Source organism: Panulirus ornatus, chromosome 46 (genome assembly GCF_036320965.1).
Source record: "Panulirus ornatus isolate Po-2019 chromosome 46, ASM3632096v1, whole genome shotgun sequence".
NCBI classification, from domain to species: Eukaryota; Metazoa; Arthropoda; class Malacostraca; order Decapoda; family Palinuridae; genus Panulirus; species Panulirus ornatus.
Window position 1 is genome coordinate 34625131 of NC_092269.1, and position 20739 is coordinate 34645869.

A 20739-nucleotide genomic window follows, 5' to 3' on the forward strand; every position below is an offset into this window, starting at 1 on the left:
TGAGAAAGTGAAAAACTTGTCTTTTGAAGAGTACCAGGTCATAGTTATTGGGAAAGACATGAGAGGGTAAAGAGCTCCAGAGCTTCGACGAGTAGGGAAAGAAGCAGGTATCAAAACGGCCCACCCTTGAGTTGCTGATATGGATGACTGCTTATAAAGTAAATGGTGGGAGACATAAAGTGACTGGTGTGTGTGACAAAAAGTGACTGGTAACGCCACTGAGTCATTGGTGACAGTCGAGTCACATGGCATACTCCAAGTGTGACCCGATCAACCACAAAATATCTTCTCACACTTCATTAAGCAAGGTGGCGACCCGGGAACCTTAACTATAGTCGCCTTTAACCCAAATCGTGGATAAATAAAATAAACCTCAGGTAAATATGACAACAGAACTTACAGTAAAGAGGATACAGCTCATTACATGGTCTTGTACAGCATTACCAACTCTTGTCATGGCCTGGATGAGAGTATGTTATCATATATGGGAAACACCTTCCCTCATTGGCATTACTGACTGGAAAATAAGTACATATATATATATATATATATATATATATATATATATATATATATATATATATATATATATATATATATACTTCATTGTTTTAGATCATAAGGAATATTTTTCTCTTCTTTTCAGACAAGTGTCTTTAATCTCCAGCTGGGAATTTAATCTCATCTCGGCCGATATATTTCCGACCCCGTGGGAAAGTATGCTTGACATACCTCTTTCCCCACCCGTCTAGACTATATCCCAGTGAAACATCGACGGAAAATAACTGACAGAAATATACTTCCTGCCTCTTGAAAGTCACGATTCTTCACGTGGAACATTCTCTGTCTGTCTGTCTGCCTGTCTCTGTCTGTCTGTCTGTCTGTCTGTCTGTCTGTCTGTCTCTCTCTCTCTCTCTGTCTCTCTCTCTCTCTGTCTGTCTCTCTCTCTCTCTCTCTCTCTCTCTCATATCGGAACCAGCCTAGTATGTGTCATCTCAAACGGTACCTCGTCTCGTGCCCATACGTCAAACACTACCAATAATAATAATAATAATAATAATAATAATAATAATAATAATAATAATAATAATAATATCATCCACACAGGTGCACTGTCAAAGGCCTAATGCACAACTGGACACCAGAGTCTTAATACTGCTGGGCTTCGGTCCTGGCGACCACAAGACCGGGCTGACAAAGGGCGTCTTAACCTAGTGGGTGAGGGGGAGGACCTGGCGGAGGGCAGGTCGTGGTGCGTTAGAGCCTCCTGAAGTACCGGTGGCAGACGGTGCCCGACTCGACGTGGGTGATGGTCTGCAAAGAGAAACACACTCATGTCACTCATCCCAAACGACTCGTGCTGAGTGATGCGACTCATGGAAGAGGGACTCATTGGTGGGGGGTAATGACTCGTTGGTGGGTGTAATGACTCGTGGAGAGGACTAAATGGTGAGTTTCAGGCTCAATGATCTTAGAGGACTCATGATGGGTGTACTAACTCATCAAGAGGACTCATTGTGGATGAAATGACTCATTATGAGGACTCATGGTGGATGGAATGACGCATCATGAGGACTCATGGTGGATGTAATGACTCATTATGAGGACTCATGGTGAGTGTAATGACTCATTATGAGGACTCATGGTGGATGGAATGACGCATCATGAGGACTCATGGTGGATGTAATGACTCATTATGAGGACTCATGGTGAGTGTAATGACTCATTATGAGGACTCATGGTGGATGTAATGACTCATTATGAGGACTCATGGTGAGTGTAATGACTCATTGTGAGGACTCATGGTGAGTGTAATGACTCATTATGAGAACTCATGGTGAGTGTAATGACTCTGGAAGATGACTTATGATGAGTGTAATGACTCATGGATAGGACTCATGTTCAGTAAAAATAAAGACTCAACAAAAGGACTCTGCAAGCGTCCTGCTCAGTAGATAAGATGAATAATATCACAAGAACGTAAATTATATCATGACATTTTGTCTATCGTTACAGATGTATACAGCGATCAGCTGCCCCAGTGTCTATCGTCAATGGAGCAGTGAAGTTGGAAACTTAACAAGGACTTGTGCAGCGCGGGTAAGGACGTGAGACAGGTAAGGCACCAAGACTATTGGGTCGCCTTTGACTCACCAATGACTAGGCTGTCACCCGTGACTCACCATGACTAGGCTGTCACCCGTGACTCACCATGACTAGGCTGTCATCCGTGACTCACTAATGACTAGGCTGTCACCCGTGACTCACCAATGACTAGGCTGTCACCCGTGACTCACCATGACTAGGCTGTCACCCGTGACTCACCATGACTAGGCTGTCAACCGTGACTCACCAATGACTAGGATGTCATCCGTGACTCACCATGACTAGGCTGTCACCCGTGACTCACCATGACTAGGCTGTCATCCGTGACTCACTAATGACTAGGCTGTCACCCGTGACTCACCATGACTAGGCTGTCACCCGTGACTCACCATGACTAGGCTGTCACCCGTGACTCACCAATGACTAGGCTGTCACCCGTGACTCACCATGACTAGGCTGTCAACCGTGACTCACCAATGACTAGGCTGTCACCCGTGACTCACCATGACTAGGCTGTCAACCGTGACTCACCATGACTAGGCTGTCAACCGTGACTCACCAATGACTAGGATGTCATCCGTGACTCACCATGACTAGGCTGTCACCCGTGACTCACCATGACTAGACTGTCAACCGTGACTCACCAATGACTAGGATGTCATCCGTGACTCACCATGACTAGGCTGTCATCCGTGACTCACCATGACTAGGCTGTCATCCGTGACTCACCATGACTAGGCTGTCATCCGTGACTCACCATGACTAGGCTCTCATCCGTGACTCACCATGACTAGGCTGTCATCCGTGACTCACCATGACTAGGCTGTCGTCCGTGACTCACCATGACTAGGCTCTCGTCCGTGAACTCCCTGATCACCTCCGTCGTGTACTTGCTGGAGGTCTGCGTCTGCGTGATGCGACCTTCCTCGATCATGAAGACGTTCTGTGGAGACAAGTGACCATCACAGTAGCTGACCCAAGCCCTGCCTCTCTCTCTCTCTCTCTCTCTCTCTCTCTCTGGGACGCGGAGATAGCAGACATGGTCGGCGTGTGCACTTTGTATCTATCAGTTGGTTTATAAAGCATTCTTTCATCAAACATATGTCTTATTTCTTTTTCTTGGTTTTCTTTTTCTTTTTAGTGTCGATGTTCGTAATCTGGTATCAGTGTGGTGTGTGCGTGTGTGTGTGTGTGTGTGTGTGTGTGTGTGTGTGTGTGTGTGCGTGTGTGTGTGTGTGTGTGTGTGTGTGTGTGTGTGTGTCACCCCTACCCACTGCAGACCACCCGAGCCCCCACCCACCTGCGCGACGCCGCCCATGGTCTCTGTCTCTATGGTCTCCCCCGGGAGGAAGTTATACTCGATGGTCCGGACGAGGGTGTTCATCCGGATGACCCAGCGCTCCTCCTGCCGGAAGACCTCCACCACCGGGTTCGCCGTCAGCACCAGCTTCCGCGGGATCAGCGGCACTCCTGAGGGAAAGGGGAGGAGGAGGTGGAGGAGATGGAGAGTGACCTGAGTGACACAAAACACCTCCCGGAGCTTTGGTTAGGCAGGTCTGGTTACCTGTTGTCAGCAGAGGGTGGCTTACCTGGTACGACTGATGCAGAGGGTGGCGTAACTGGACTTGGAATAAGGGTGGCTCATCTGGCACGAGCGCACAACTAGGTAGCTCACCTGGCACGAGCGCACAACAAGGGTGGCTCACCTAGCACGGGCGCACAACAAGGGTGGCTCACCTGGCACGAGCGCACAACAAGGGTGGCTCACCTGGCACGGGCGCACAACAAGGGTGGCTCACCTGGCACGGGCGCACAACAAGGGTGGCTCACCTGGCACGGGCGCACCGGATGTGGTGGCGGGAGGCCAGTCTCACGGAGGGTGGCTGGGTTGATATAAACAACAACTAAGACGACTAGGGTGATGACGCAGGTAGTTGTAGTGGGATTACCATACGTGCGTGTTACGGGGACAGAGGCTTGCGCTGGTATTGCCCCGTCTCTCAATGTAAATATGTACCATGTCTTTGTTTCCTATGTGTCTCGACACTCACGTACACACAAGCAAACCCGAGCCATGTACTCATCTATCGACCGGACTTCGACGGCAGGATGAACACCTAGGGATGGGGTTGTGTGGGCCGACTGCCGCGCCCCGGGGATTCGAACCTACGCTAGCTTGACCTCGAGCCGGCCCGCGCGGATTCATGGTCAGTACCGCTATGCACTACACCCAACACATACGGAAATATGATCCAAGTTTGTGACGTGAGAATGGTAGGAGTGGAATCGAACCCGTGTGCCAGCCAACGACGAGTCTCTTACCGGCAGAGAAGATTCGTAACAACGTAACATAACATCCAAGCGTCACACACACACACACACACACACACACACACACACACACACACACACATCGTCCCGGGTTCCGGACAAAACGATCAAGGAGAAAGTTTAACTGAAGAAGATGAGGCGTGAGAGATTCGTCTTGCCAGTCAGGTCCCTGATGGTCTGACTGCTGGCGACAAGTTGGTAATAATGCCGTAAGACAACAGAACGAAAATCCATTGGTACACAGAAAAGCTGGCGATGGCACGGCCATGGTCATGAGAGCTGCATGAGGCTAATACAAAGACGGAGAGAGAGAGAGAGAGAGAGAGAGAGAGAGAGAGAGAGAGAGAGAGAGAGAGAGAGAGAGAGAGAGAGAGAGAGAGAGAGAGAGAGAGAGCATTGTGAACCAGAGGCAGCCATGGGCCGCGGGATGGATCAGCTGGGAGTGTAGTTTTGCCTGAGGGATTGTGTGTGTGTGTGTGTGTGTGTGTGTGTGTGTGTGTGTGTGTGTGTGTGTGTGTGTGTGTGTCCCAAGCACGTCTGGTGGCGTCCGTGCTCTCCCTGCGGCACAGAGGCCTGTCACTGAATACCGCGGAGGGCCCGGGCGCGCGTCAGCACATCAACACCACCACCACCACCAGTACAGGGGCGGGAAGGGAGGGAGGGAGGAGGAGGAGGACTTGTGACGTCGGCTCTTGCCGTGGATGGGCACGTCTCCGTCAGCCTCCCAGGGGCGGCACGTACCACCCCGCACGCATCCCGAGCCACGGCGTTGCAGGCGCGGTGTAAATGGCCCATCGCATCTTGGCCACAGCACGCACCCACCCGCGGCTCGGTGTATCATCCACACTGATGACACACTCGTCACGCCCAGACGAGCGAAATCATGTTATCATACATCTGCACGTTTATTATGACACACATTAACATCCTAATGACTTGTGACGTCGGCTCTTGCCGTGGATGGGCACGTCTCCGTCAGCCTCCCAGGGGCGGCACGTACCACCCCGCACGCATCCCGAGCCACGGCGTTGCAGGCGCGGTGTAAATGGCCCATCGCATCTTGGCCACAGCACGCACCCACCCGCGGCTCGGTGTATCATCCACACTGATGACACACTCGTCACGCCCAGACGAGCGAAATCATGTTATCATACATCTGCACGTTTATTATGACACACATTAACATCCTAATGAGAATCAACATTCAGAGTAACACGCATAATTAACCCGTTATAATGGCGTATAACTCAGCAACACACACACACACACTACACACCGTATTCTCTTCCCGTGGTTGTGGCATACCCCCGAGATGTGGTGGTCAACGCCGACCCCTCTAAGAGCTGACCACATTTAGTTTCACAGACGAAAGCTACCTCCCACGGATGATGGACACGCTTCCCGCCCAATTGATTTCAACATCGGCCCTCAGTAATTGTGACACGAAGTTAATCAACGATATCGTTACGATGGGCTGATTCCCACGAGGGAGTGGACCTGTTTGTGCTATAGTGTGGCGGGACAATCCACCCACGTCACGCACAGTCTTGGTTCGATCCGTGTTAACTGCTCGACCACGACGGTTCGACCCTCGAGTGAGATGGCTCCATCCTTCGGCAGGATTGGCCATGCCTCCTCCTCCCCTTGAACACGACGATACGGCCCCTCGCGTCCTGATGGCTTGGATCTTCGATGTGATCCTCAGAGAGCTACACCGAGGGCCGGGCAATCACACCGGAGGATCGTACCGTCGATGCTCAAAAGGCGACGTCGCTGTCGGGGTTTTGACGAAATACAAAGAAAAAAAAAGAAAATGGCCTTCCCTTATGGGGTAATGTAGTGTACATACCCCGAGCATGGCCGTAGAAGCCCCATAGGCGACCCACACACTCGCAGGGAGCTGGTGTGGGCGTGGACTTGCCTCCCCACACACTGGTGGTGGGCAGGTGTGGGCGTGGACTTGTCCCCCCACATACTACTGGATCACAGTAATTACTGAAAAGATCCCAACAATTACATAACAGTTCCGAACAGATGTGGCTGCAGGCAATCACAAGTCGGCTGGAGTCGACAGGACATATTGTCATTCGCGGTACATGGGAAAGCCAGCCAACAGAAGACCTGATGGTGTGTGACAAGGTTATACGCTGGGGTATTCACAAGTGTGTCTGACATGATTTTGTCATTATGCAAGGTTCGCGCGTGGCGCACCACACTGCATATTACAATAATATCTGAGGTTCTTGTGTCTCAGTGAGGTGTTAGGAGGGCAGAGAGGCAGGGGTTGGCTAGGGGAAGGCACACTGGAGAAGACACAATGGTAATTGTGTACAGATGTTCGGGTCAGGTTTGACTCAAGTGTATGGCGGGTTGTCTGTTGGATACGCAACTTCGGAGATTGCCAATCTATGCACAAATTACATCCTTCGGTAGAGAGAGAGAGAGAAGTGGTGCCTCCAACGTGGTATGGCTACAGTGTCTCCAACGCAATATGGCTCTAGTCTCATACGAAAAGCAGGAGGCTCCTCCCCCACCGACCACTGTAGATGGACACAAGACACGTCAAGCAGGAGGCTCCTCCCCACCCACCACTACAGATGGACACAAGACACGTCAAGCAGGAGGCTCCTCCCCCACCCACCACTACAGATGGACACAAGACAGTCAAGCAGGAGGCTCCTCCCCCACCCACCACTACAGATGGACACAAGACAGTCAAGCAGGAGGCTCCTCCCCGACCCACCACTACAGATGGACACAAGACAGTCAAGCAGGAGGCTCCTCCCCCACCCACCACTACAGATGGACACAAGACAGTCAAGCAGGAGGCTCCTCCCCGACCCACCACTGTTGATGGACACAAGACAGTCAAGCAGGAGGCTCCTCCCCCACAAACCACTACAGATGGACACAAGACAGTCAAGCAGGAGGCTCCTCCCCCACAAACCACTACAGATGGACACAAGACAGTCAAGCAGGAGGCTCCTCCCCTACCCACCACTACAGATGGACACAAGACACGTCAAGCAGGAGGCTCCTCCCCACCCACCACTACAGATGGACACAAGACAGTCAAGCAGGAGGCTCCTCCCCACCCACCACCACAGATGGAAACAAGACAGTCAAGCAATCACACCTCTTCAGGCACATTGTGAGGGAAGGTGTTTTTCCCCCTCTGAATCAAGTCTCACCCTAACACGACTGGAACCCTGACCCTGACCGCGAGGGCACCACAGGTCGGCTAAGCACGACCTCACCTTGGGACCTGATGGAGGGAGTTAACGTCCTAAATACAGACAAACTGTCTGAAGTAAGACACAGTTATACATCAGAAGTATCCACACGAGGTTTACACAGTCATGTATACATAATGTACTCGTGGGCACATGTCAGCACGCAGCCACACTCATCAATACAAATGCCCTTCACACGGGCATCACTAACCACGTACTGCCCGAGCACACACACACACACACACACACACACAGAGGGAGGTGAGGATGTGGCCTCCACAATCATATACAGAATGTTGTCCCACTGCAGTTGGGGGGTGGGGGATAGCACTGTCCGCCTCTGTCTTGGGGACGTCACCAGATGCACCAGCCTCACACACTGGTTTATGCATAAAGCTTCTTTCTGGCAGACGTGAGGTGTGTATGGACGACACCCATGAACTTCACACACACACACACACACACACACACACACACACACACAGACACACGGGCCACAATGGTGAAGTAGTTAGCGTTAATGACCGTGAGTGGGACCCCGGGCCGGCATGGGTTCGAATCCTGGGAGCAGCAGTCGGCCCAAACCCCAACCCTGGTCTTCATCCTCCTCTGGGGATGGTCGATAAATGGGTACCTGGCTTAGGCAAGTGTGTGTGTGTGTGTGTGTGTGTGTGTGTGTGTGTGTGTGTGTGTGTGTGTGTGTGTGTATCTCAGGGTAAAGACATGGCATCTATACAAGGTTAAGAGACGGGGCAACACGAGTGTAAGACTATCTCCCCCGTAACACACCAATAGTAATCACAAATAGTAATCACAAAGCACAGCTATGGTAATCATCTCACACGTTCGAAGGTAAGTGTACTCGTTGGTTGACACCGTCTGAGTTATCCTGGTCCTTTAAACCGATTCCAGCAGTTCAGTGACTGTGACACTCACTGATTCTTAGTTCCATAAACCTTAATTATTTTCATAATTACGAAATAATAATAATAATCTTACGTAAGGGATGGTCGTCATTAAGATCTGTGATGAATATACTAGAAGGGGTCTCAGCAGCGGGTTCATCTATACATAAGATCAATAGCGAATATTTTCATGCTAATCTACTTCGTCGTCTTACCTATCTATCGTCTGTCTATCTACCCGTCTCTCCATTTCCCATCTACATGGGGTGGACCTGAGCGCTTGGAGACGTACACCTGGGGTCAGGGCTGGCTATGGGCAGGGGAAGCCCACCTCCCTGGGGCAGACTTGATGCCCTGCTACCCAATCCTTCCAACAGACAAGGAAATCTACGACACCTGTCGAGTGTGTTCAACCTACGACACCTGACGAGTGTCTGTTCAACCTACGACATATGACGAGTGTCTTCAACCTACGACACCTGGCGAGTGTCTTCAACCTACGACACCTGACGAGTGTCTGTTCAACCTACGACATATGACGAGTGTCTTCAACCTACGACACCTGACGAGTGTCTTCAATCTACGAGACCTGACGAGTGTGTTCAACCTACGACGCCTGACGAGTGTGTGTTCAACCTACAACACCTGACAAGTGTCTTCAATCTAAAAACCTGACGAGTGTCAAAATCTACAAGACACCTGACAGCTGTATCAAACCTGTAGCACCCGACGTATTGAATCTGTCGTCGCTTCGTCCGTCCTTCAGTAACCAGCGCCTCCGCCACGACCTGAGAAACAAAGTTCAACTGCTGACCTGACCTGACCTGAAGCTGACCTCAGACGCCTCCACATATATCTAGTGTTCCCATTTCGTTCACCTGAATGTAAGAGGGTGGTACCAGGACCGCCTTCCACTCCACGGGGAGACACAGTAGGACCCTCACCCTGACGACGTAATTACAGGCATAGTCATAGGGTGTTCCGACTCCAGTTTTACAGCCCGTCTTACCTTATATACACCACCGACCTGAGTCAATCGCAAGATAACGCATGAGATGCGCCTGCACCTACAGGAGGTTGACGTGCACTCACCGATATAGCCTTCAGGAACTCAGTCAATCGCAAGATAACGCGAGAGACGACGCGCCTGCACCTACAGGAGGTTGACGTGCACTCACCGATATAGCCTTCAGGAACTCAGTCAATCGCAAGATAACGCAAGAGACGACGCGCCTGCACCTACAGGAGGTTGACGTGCACTCACCGATAGCCTTCAGGAACTCGTCGAAGTTCTCGGATCTCTCGTGTTGGTAACGTCCCTCGAACTGCACCATGCCGCCTCCTGCCGGGGATAAGACTAGTTAGTGAGGGAGGTGTCCAGTGTCGTCATCAGTAACGCCAGAGGTTATCAATACACACAGGTCAGCAAATACCCGGGAAGATAACGCAGTTATCAGAATAGATGCTTCGGATGACGGAGAGGACATGGAGAGAGGACGGGTGATGATAACATGGTACACTACTAATACAAGGACCCTGACGATGACTGGGGGTGATAATACAGGAGGCTGAAGCAGAGCTGGGCGTGATAATACAGGAGGTTATCACCAAAGATGTCCATCTTGCCCCAGTCGAGTGACACGTTAATAATGGTAGGTTCCCTAGGAGCGGGTCACAGGTCAAATCCACCAGGCTCTTCACGTCGTCCAGAAATAAAAGAGAAAAAAATGAGTATGGGACGTGGCTGTCCTGACCTTTGACCTGACCAAAGCTAACCCAAGAGGCGATGTCAGTGAGCTGGGTAATCCCAAAAGGAGTACAGTGGTCTGCGAGGTTATCATTTCCGAGGACCAGGTAGAAGTGCTGACCCCTTGGCTGGGCATATACACGATCAAGCGCAAAGCCAAGGCTGCTTTGTCAATACATTTTCTATACACTCACTACATGACTACACTCGCTACATGATTACACTGGCTACATGACTAAACTCACTACATGATTACACTCGCTACATGACTACACTCACTACATGACTACACTCACTACATGACTACACTCGCTACATGACTACACTCGCCACATGACCACACTCACTACATGACTACACTCGCTACATGACTACAATCACTACATGACCACACTCACTACATGACTACACTCTCTACATGACTACACTCACTACATGACTACAATCACTACATGACCACACTCACTACATGACTACACTCTCTACATGACTACACTCACGACTACTTGCTACAAGGACATCTACGACTTTTCAGAACATAATTCAATATCAATTAAGTTCAAGGTAGATCGTCTTTTTTTTTTTGAGGGTGGTGGGTGTGTGTCCTTATGACACGACGGGGGTCGGTAACAATATAAGCGTCGCACATCAACAATTCTCAGGAAAATTTCAGCACGAGAGAGAACTGAGTAAACAAATATTGAACAGTCATAAAAAAAATATATAAACACTTCATAAGCGACAACTATGGTGTATTGTTACCGCGCGAACATGCCTTTCCTTCCGCCCTTACTGTAAGACAAGCCAAGCCCAACTGCAGTCACACGAGATCATAAACCCCGGGTTGTTTAGAACTCTTAATGAATCGGAGGATAATTAGCTCTGGCATTCCGTATGTAATTGCTGTGTGTTTAGCAGGTTAGTCACGTGATGGGTGCAGCCAGGGGGGCCAGGCTGGCTGGACAGGTGAAGCAGCGACCAAAAGTATTGTATGCTGTGGGGTGGGTGTGTTGGCTCGCCCCTGGTCAGCAGGCACGCCACTCCTGCCCAACACCAACTGCATACACAGCGTCTCTCTCTCTCTCTCTCTCTCTCTCTCTCTCTCTCTCTCTCTCTCTCTCTCTCTCTCTCTCTCTCACACACACACACACACATTAATATTCTGTAACCGCAAACTTCACTCACTTCACTCGCTCTATTTTTTCTCTTTATCTTTTTTCATCCTCTTTATCCCCTATGCTCTATAAACAAGCCTTTCAACTGGACAAGGAATGAGACAATCTTCCCAACCGCAAAATTGTTCTTCCCTCAAACCAAGGGTGACGCGCTCGCGCGCACACACGCGCACACACACACACACACACACACACACTCCACAGAACAGGACAGAACAGTAGTTCAAACGAACGCTGAGATTCACAGTGCTTTCAACTGGCCTTCGCGTGGCACAAGGTCTTGAAGAAGTTCACCCAGCGAGGCGGGTGATATGACCCACTCACACACAGCTTGAACATAACCACCTTCCTTTTGGTAATGGTCGGTGGCGGCGGGGGTATGTGACTGATGCCTCGGCGCTTTTTTCATTAACTTTAACTGGTTATATACTGCCAGTGTCCCCACCACAGCCTGGGGAGGGAGGAGGAGGTCGCCATCTACTGTGGCACCAGCGAGAGACTTCGAGGTGCACGGTAATTGCAGCTGTACACATCGACAGAGAGGGTCTGTCCGTCACGCCTTCAAACACAAATGAGAGTCTCGAGTACTCGCGAACTTTCCTTGGCGACAGCGGGAGAATTTGGTGGCGAGCGGTGTACACGACATGACAGATCCCTCATGATGCGAGGTAATGGTATGTACTGCAGTACATCCGTCACCAGGCTCAGGGAACAGCGGCCAGCGCCACATGCAGACACCTGCCCCTATCACCGTCATCTGATCTGCCAAGAATAATAACAATCTATCGGCTTCACCCAACTACTCAAGATCGAGTCTCTTTCGAATCATTTTATGCTTTTTTCTAAATTCTTTCAGTTCGGTCTCATATTCCCCTTTCCTTTACATTTAAACTTTTACATTATAGATATACGGATGTGATATTCATTCAAGTACTTTTTTTTTTTTTTTACATTTTCTCTCTACCAATAACAGAATATAACACTACATTAGCCTGACACCAGTGCTGTTATATCGTAAGTTGTACCGTCCTTACACATCGTATTAGAGTGTATATTACACGTATCATTACAAAATATTTCTACAATTTGCGGGGACGATTTTCGTAACAGGTCGACTGATAAGTCCAGTGGAGGAGACTTGACGCCCGCGATATTATAATAGGTCACCGTTTTCTGTTGTTCTTCGTCCAGCAAAACTTTACTAAGCTCAGCCGATTCTCAGGAGTGGAAAACAAAAAGAAAAATATATAAATACATAAAAATGTGGATTTTGTTTTTTTGAATGACCACGTTACAAAACTTCACTACAGTCCAACACCAATATAGGTTTTTCATAACAACATCGACGATGATATGAAAAGTAAACAAAAGATATTACAGCATAAACTTAGATATTTCACAACGAGCGTTGAATACGGCGCACCCCACCCAGCCTCAAGCACCTCGTACTGAATTAAGAATAAGAACAACCCCCCTCGCTGTTCATGATTCTACACGTATCATGACATACCCAGAATATCTCCCATGAAGCGAATTGATAATGCAATGAGGCGTGGACTGTATATCTTGGCAGCCATGAGATATTTAAAGGAATTCGAGGCACGGTACACAGTCATCACGTCTTCTGAACAGTGGCAGCAAGGATAATGAGGAATGACTTTTGAATGGTTAGGGCATGGATGATGGCTCGAGGACCGAGTGATGGTGTCGGGGAAACATATCATTTTGGTCGAGGGTAAAGTGTGATAACTGGTCTATCATTTTGGTCGAGGGTAAAGTGTGATAACTGCTCTATCATTTTGGTCGAGGGTAAAGTGTGATAACTGCTCTATCATTTTGGTCGAGGGTAAAGTGTGATAACTGGTCTATTTTGGTCGAGGGTAAAGTGTGATAACTGGTCTATCATTCTGGTCGAGGGTAAAGTGTGATAACTGGTCTGGGAAGTCATGATGATGGTCTGCCAGGAATATGGAAGTAGTATGGAAGATACTGAGGGGCAGTGATGAATTGTCTGTTATGATGGAGTAGCCTCCTCCATCACACAAGAGTACTAAGAAGTAGGAGAAAAGAACGCCATCGCCTTAATTAATCCATACCTAATATACCTAATTACTTCTTCAGTAATTGTGTACGTAGAGTGACCGTGTCAAGGCAATGTTTATCTATTCACCTTTTTATCTCCATCTTAGCAACTTCAATCTTTATTTTGACGACTTTTTTTTTAATGAAACGAAAAAGACGAAATGAATTAGTTGATCATAACATTACGCATCTTAACGCCCTTGTTTTTTATTTCACCCTTATCCTTACACCCTCGTCCATCACCAGATTACTATGATCCGCAAAGGTATATTTCTGAAGCTCAATTGACGTGTACGAGTTCGAACTGTGATACCACGTATGACGTAACTTGCTCCTGCCCCTGTGGCCACCAGCCTCAGGTAAGAATATGCGACTCATGACGGGGACCTGGGCATGAATACTGATGCTACACGTAGGCTCCACGCTCAGCTGGGGCGAATGGTAATACGACACGCGCACTCAGGTATCTACTTCAGAACACAGTAGAAAAAAAATATATACGCCTTGTGTCCATCAAGTGTTTCTTTCTCCTGATATATTGATTACCCAGGCCAGTGAGAATCACTCTGGTTCTTCTATAGCTGCCATAAGACTGCTCGCCTGACGTTTTACCCAGAGCTAGATAACATAATGGTAACTACACTTGACGCAGTGATGAGGGCTGGAGCCCGCGCGTCTGAGTGTGTGTAGTGTACAGGGGTGAGGGAGTCGGTGGGTGAGGCAGGTCGCCCCAGGGAGGAAGCTCGGTCGCTACCTCTCCGACACTTAGTTACGTAACCCCCCTCTAGATGAGGATCGATATAAAATATTCATGTGATAATCGCATTCTGTCTTAATTTACCGTATGGCGTCAGCTGTGATAACCTCCTTGACATTATTCACGGCTACGGGAAAAAAAAAAAAAAAAAGGAACAGCGTCTTCCTCTCTCCTTCGCGTTGACCGTAGACAGGGTGGCAACACGGGGAAGGCTGAAGGAGGAGATGGTGGGAGGTAGACGAAAGAACGAGATATGTTTGTACGGAGGGAGGGAGGGAGCCAGTCGTGCGTGCTGGTGATGGGATGTGGAGCGGCTGCTGAAGTGTCTTGACACAGAAGGGGGTGTGGGGGTGGGGCTCAGGTGTTGACCTGGAGAGTATAAATCATTAAGAAAACAGTCGTGAAGAAGAGACAGGTGGATACGGTGATGGAGGGAGAGAGAGAGATATAAGTGGTGGATGAAAGCGAGGGAGTGTGGTCTACACTGTATACAAGTCGGTACCAAGTTGGGCGGGCGGGCCAGGGACTGTGTGTGTGTGTGAGTGTGTGTGTGTGTGTGTGTGTGTGTGTGTGTGTGTGTGTGTGTGTGTGGGAGGTGCTTCCTTTCCCTCCTATGTTTACCTTGTGAATCAACACTCCGTGTAAACACTGCAACGTTCCCTGGGAACCTCTCCAGGCTGTCGGACGCACCATATGGAACGAACCAGACTGAGGAGGGTATTCATGAAATGTTTGGGGTTGAGCTATACAATATACAATACACATAATAATAATAATAATAATAATAATAATTCATTATAATTTCACAATCATTCTAACTCTCTCGGTCACTTGAAAGGAAAAAAAGAAACGTACATATTTCTATAATCTACGGGTTCAATAAAAATTAAATACCTCCAAAACCTCTATGTTCTCTGGGATACAACTGATACCACAATTGCTTTTAATTCTTCGTCACACCTCAGGGGGTTCGTGACTCCCCCCTTCACCAAATCCCAGGGAACGTGCCGGGGCTCAGGAGTCGCGTTAAAGTCATTTGATTATATTGACTAAGTCTGGCGTGGCCCACGAACTTAGATCCATCAGACTTGGCCGTGGTGCAGGCTCACACTACGACGGATTTTGACAAACCGTCCTGACAGACCGGGCATAGTGATGAGCAACATGTGGGTGTGAGGTGAACGTGCACGAAGTACAGAGGAGGGCCACGCTCACACACCCGAAGCCTTGTATACCTTGGCGAGGTGTGTGATACACAGACTCTTCTTCGTCCCATCTCTCCGGAAATGACCATTCAGCCACAGCTCCTCACCCTGGGCGAGTTGTCATGCTGTGTGATCAGCCAGGCCAGACTCCTCCACCCCACCTGACGCACAGCCTATTCACTTAACAGCAGGCACAACGCTGCCACGTCAATACACAAGGCCACATCGTGAAGTCGTCCTTGTGTAAGATTAAATATATCTTTTTTTATCTTCTTATTTCTGGCGGACGTGAGCTCCTCGACTCCATTATAAAACATGACGAGACACACTAACCCACGTCTCATAAGAAGAAGAGAAGACTCATCTGGGATTCGCTACCTGACACAACCCGCGGGAGACGATTTTGCATATCAGCCGCAGATAATGTCAAGTGGAGGCCAAGTTTATCCTCATTCACGAGGAACTACGATCCTCTTGCCATGCCATCACTACGCTAGCGGGAAGGAGTTAGTTTGTTAACACACACACACACACACACACACACACACACATCTGTTCATGATGGACGCTGGTCAGGAATGCTTCTGTTCTACTAACGACATACCGAGTGTGTACCTACAGCAAGGATAAAGATTTACCGATAATGAACATAGTAAGTATGGGGGTAGTTTCTGCAATCAAACCCTTGAATGGGGTACCGATAGCAGGCAAGCCCCCGTGAGATGTAGTAGCTTCAGAAATGCTCGTGACAGAAGCTTGTGTCCTGGGGCTTGCCCGTAAGACACACACACACACACACACACACACACACACACACACACACACACACCACAACACAGCCACCTTCTGTACACTTCGTGTGATGTCGGAGGGCAGGGAGAGAATGACCTCCAGCGATGGTGGGGGTGAACACACCTTGTACCACAGTCGCGCCCCGTGGTGGTCAGCCACGTCGGAGGCTGGCCACCATATCATAGACGCAGAGGATCCGTACGTCCTCAGACCTTGTGTCCCAGGATAGTAATTCTAAGGACGGAACGTCCTAAGATCGTAATTCCAAGGACATTATGTCTCAGGATCGCAATTCCAAGGACGCCATGTTCTAGGATCGCAAATCTAAGCGTGGTATGTCGCAGGACCATACGTCCTAAGACCTCATGACCTAAAATCGTCCGTTCCAGGATTATGTCCCAAGACAACACACGTTCTAGGAGCGTGTCCTACAACCAGACACGCCAGCCTACCAAAACATTACTTCACCTTCAGCAGCAGCGAAATTACGTATTTACTTAATACCGTTTCCTGCACTTGCTCTCTTCCTCATTAATCTCAGATCTATTCAAATATCTATTCTTCTGCCAGTGGCCGGCCTATCCTAAGCCTACAGCATCCTAACAAACACATGTGGATTTACTCTAGAAAATTGATAGCATGTTCCTCAATACAACAATTCAAATTGCCTTGTTTATTTCTTCTGCTAAGTAACTATCATACAGCAGCCTACAGCTGTAGAATACATTATCAGCATGAGAGTAATTAATGAGTACTTACAACGGTTTTTTTCCCATTACGTAAGACCAGTGCGTAGCACCCACCACAAGGAAATCAGAAGTTATGAAGAACGAGTCGTTTGATCTAATATATATATATATATATATATATATATATATATATATATATATATATATATATATATAGATAGATAGTTAGATAGATAGATAGATAGATGGATAGAGATAGATACATACAAAGAGAGAGAGAGAGAGAGAGAGAGAGAGAGAGAGAGAGAGAGAGAGAGAGAGAGAGAGAGAGAGAGAGGCTGAGGCAGGAGAGTGGCTACAGTGAGGTACGGTGGGCTGGCTGCCTTTGTTAGCTCTCAAACTTCAACACTCGACGCAACCTCTTATCCTTCCCTTTTATACTCATCTTTCATGAATAAATCTCTATTAAAACGAAAAGAAAAAAATGTTCTTTCTACCGACCAAAATTAATTCAACACTTTAATTTAAAAATATCACTATATCAGCGTGACCAAAATAATTCCCTGTTAGTCAATGGACATGATTTGCGAACGCGATCGGGCACAGAGAACATTACTGAACACGAACTATCCCCAAGTGATGGACTTAGTACAGATCACTCTCAACTATATACATTGAACCGACTGCTTGGAATATGATCTAAAACAAAAGGATAATGAGTGTGAACCCCACTTCTCTCTCGGTGTATAAACATGTCACCTTTCCTTTATCAATCAATAGTGAACTCGGTACAATTTGCATCCAGGCTAGGCTACCCATAATGACCGTGTGTTCTATGGTCGACGAACTTGGTTCAGCTGTTCATCCACGCTAGGCTACCCATATTGACCGTGTGTTCTATGGTCAACCAACTTGGTTCAGCTGTTCATCCACGCTAGGCTACCCATACGACCGTGTGTTCTATGGTCGACCAACTTTGTTCTGCTGTTCATCCACGCTAGGCTACCCATACGACTGTGTGTTCTATGGTCGACCAACATTGTTCTGCTGTTCATCAAGTCCTCGGAGGGCCAGCTTCGTGCCAGCTGCAGACTAAGCGTTCAGAAGACCAGCTTTGTTCTCCTGGTTAAGTGTATTAATGTCTGCTTGTACGGTATCCGCTGGGCCAGTGCCAGTACAGTAGTGGGTCGCTCATATCATGCAGTGGATGTCAAGGTTTATGACATCACGTAACCCATATCACTATATAAACTCTTTTGTGTGCGACAAAAAAGTCTGGCGTGATTTTCGAATTTTCCATTAATTTACTACATTTTACTTTCCGATTCATGCATTAATTAATGTTTAACTTTCTGATTTATAATACTAAATTACATGTATCTAGTGGCATTTGTTATTGATATAACTAAGATACGTGCTAACATTTTCTTTACTTGATCATAATGCATTTCCGATTGATCCACTTTCCGAAATGGAAGTGGCTATTTGGCGTCAGACATTTACCGAAAGGTAGGTAAAGTCCCCATGAACTCGCAGAGGTTTTTCACAAAGTCATCCTTAATAACAGCAACAATTGGAGTATAAGGCTCTGGACCTGTTCAATAGAAGCAAATGCCAGCATTTTAAGGACCAAAATATTTTTCTTTTTTGGCAACGCTTCCTCCAGACAGCTTCTAACAAGTTGTAAGCCTCGTTGAACCACATCAAATAAGAAAACCAAGTCGTGGACAAGAATATACTGTGATGTTTCTTTGATATATATGATTATCTTATTTGTTTAAAACGATATCAAGATCCTACGCCACCGAGCATTACTGGTAAAGAGAGAGGAAAACGACAAACAATAAAGAAAAGAAACATTGAGCAACAAGACGTAAAACTCGTTGATCGGTCTCTTGATTAGCACAAAAGTTTATTTTTCCATCAATTACTCTATGCACGACTGGCTTCATATCTAGCCATATACCTTGGTGGGAAAAATACTCCTTTGAGTTGCCCCTAAAAAAATATTTCCTCCAGCAGCCCATGATACGGAGCGGAAACTTTTCGCAGAGAATTAGGATAGAACTTTTAAGAAGTATTTCTCAGAGTCGAGTGCGAACTGTTTCAGAGCATTTAATAACCAAGTTTGTTAACCAGTTACTGTTTGCTGAGGATTTTACGATCAAACTTGACAATATTACTAACATTACATACTGCTCAACACTTGCTTTCGGTAAAATATGTATGGAACGATGACTATAAAGAGGATCTTGTTAGACATTGTATTTCTCGAGTAACATGGGTGGCAAAGTGGCCGAGCTAGCGCCTCTTGTATTTTCATAAATATTCGTCAGAAATTTTATTGTTTTGGGGGGAGGAGGTTGTAAGGGTGACAAATTTCTTTGCCAATGAGCTACGCAATAAAAAGTAACAAGAACACTGAACTCGGATCTTTCTTCAATCGCTGGTTCACTTAGACCCCATGCACATGTGTGTCAACAAACGAAACGCGTGCTTATAAAATATTTACATCAGGTTCGTTCTCAGATCTGAAAATCCATAACAATTCAACTTCACCGAGGTGAATATTTCCTTGACTTTAACTCTTTCCTCGTGTCTCAGTTTTCAGTGAAGCATAACTCAGTTTTCAGTGAGGCATAAGCAACTGTGTGGAGAAACAGAAAGTTACAGAAAATTCTATGACCTCACATTTGCAAAACCTTTGATTTGATGATCAAAAAATTATATACATACGCTTTCATAAATACTCTTTAAATAGTTCTGCCTTAATATTGATCCTTGCGTACTCGAGAAAAAATACACACAACCCAACTGACATGTGATGGCCAATGAATGTCTCATACATGAAAATTTAAACCTCAGAACTCTGACCCCTAACCTTGCTATGATGCTTCCATAGATGAACATTTCAATAAGTATCCGTCTGATTGACTATTACTGGTAGAAGAAAATTATGTAGATACACAGTGGCCCGTAAATCATGTATTATTAGAAAAAATAATCATTGATCAAAAATATAACTATGAAATTAGGTCAGGAAATTTTTGTAACAGACAAGCCAATAATACGTAAACGTCCAAGACTGATCAGCAACAACAAATACCTCGTTCGTTACCTTTAAGTCAAGCTCTTGCTTTGTAGGCTTTTGCAACATCTGCGTCTACTGACCTTTAAATGTGACCTCACGACAGAGAAGAGCCTGGCACGCCGTGGTCCAGTAGGAGGTGGTCGCTGCAAGATTATAGAAGACAACTTACGACCCAACCACGATCTCCCTTCAACACTGCCAAGAGCGACCCTCGTAGATGCTAGCAACTCCACGCCACCGGCGTTTTATTTTCATTATATTTACCAACTTCAGTGTTTCAGTCGCCTCGCATTCGTTCATCTGCCTTACATAACATTTCTGAATACGCTCGAGTGAAAGTTATGTCACACGTGTCATGTGAAAAAAAAAAATAACGTGACAAATATCGTGCTGGTAGTATTGTTACCTCGTAACACGGCAGCCGAGCCGACCTTCCCTGCACACACACAAGTTCAAGATTTTCTCTGACGTGCTCGCTGTTTCACATTGCTTCGATCTCACAAAACAATTATTTTTTTTTTTGCTCCCCCAACATTTTCTGTGAAGTCATCGCCTTGGCCCAGACCTCTCTCTCGTTACAGAAAACTTCCAGTATTCTTTAGTTTCATCACAGATGTGGGCCCCTA

At 47.2% G+C, this 20739-nt stretch overlaps 1 protein-coding gene across 1 annotated transcript; it reads right to left on the reverse strand.

The window, feature by feature from the left end:
• Window positions 1–20347, reverse strand: LOC139763216 (fatty acid-binding protein-like). Its single transcript, XM_071689009.1, has 5 exons — window positions 20194–20347; window positions 9840–9917; window positions 3407–3576; window positions 2948–3049; window positions 1–1314 (listed from the first exon to the last, which is right to left on the reverse strand). The coding sequence occupies exons 2-5, from the start codon at window positions 9907–9909 to the stop codon at window positions 1258–1260; spliced, it is 399 nt and encodes a 132-aa protein (XP_071545110.1). The 5' UTR covers window positions 9910–9917; window positions 20194–20347; the 3' UTR covers window positions 1–1257.
• Window positions 20348–20739: the final 392 nt, after the last annotated feature.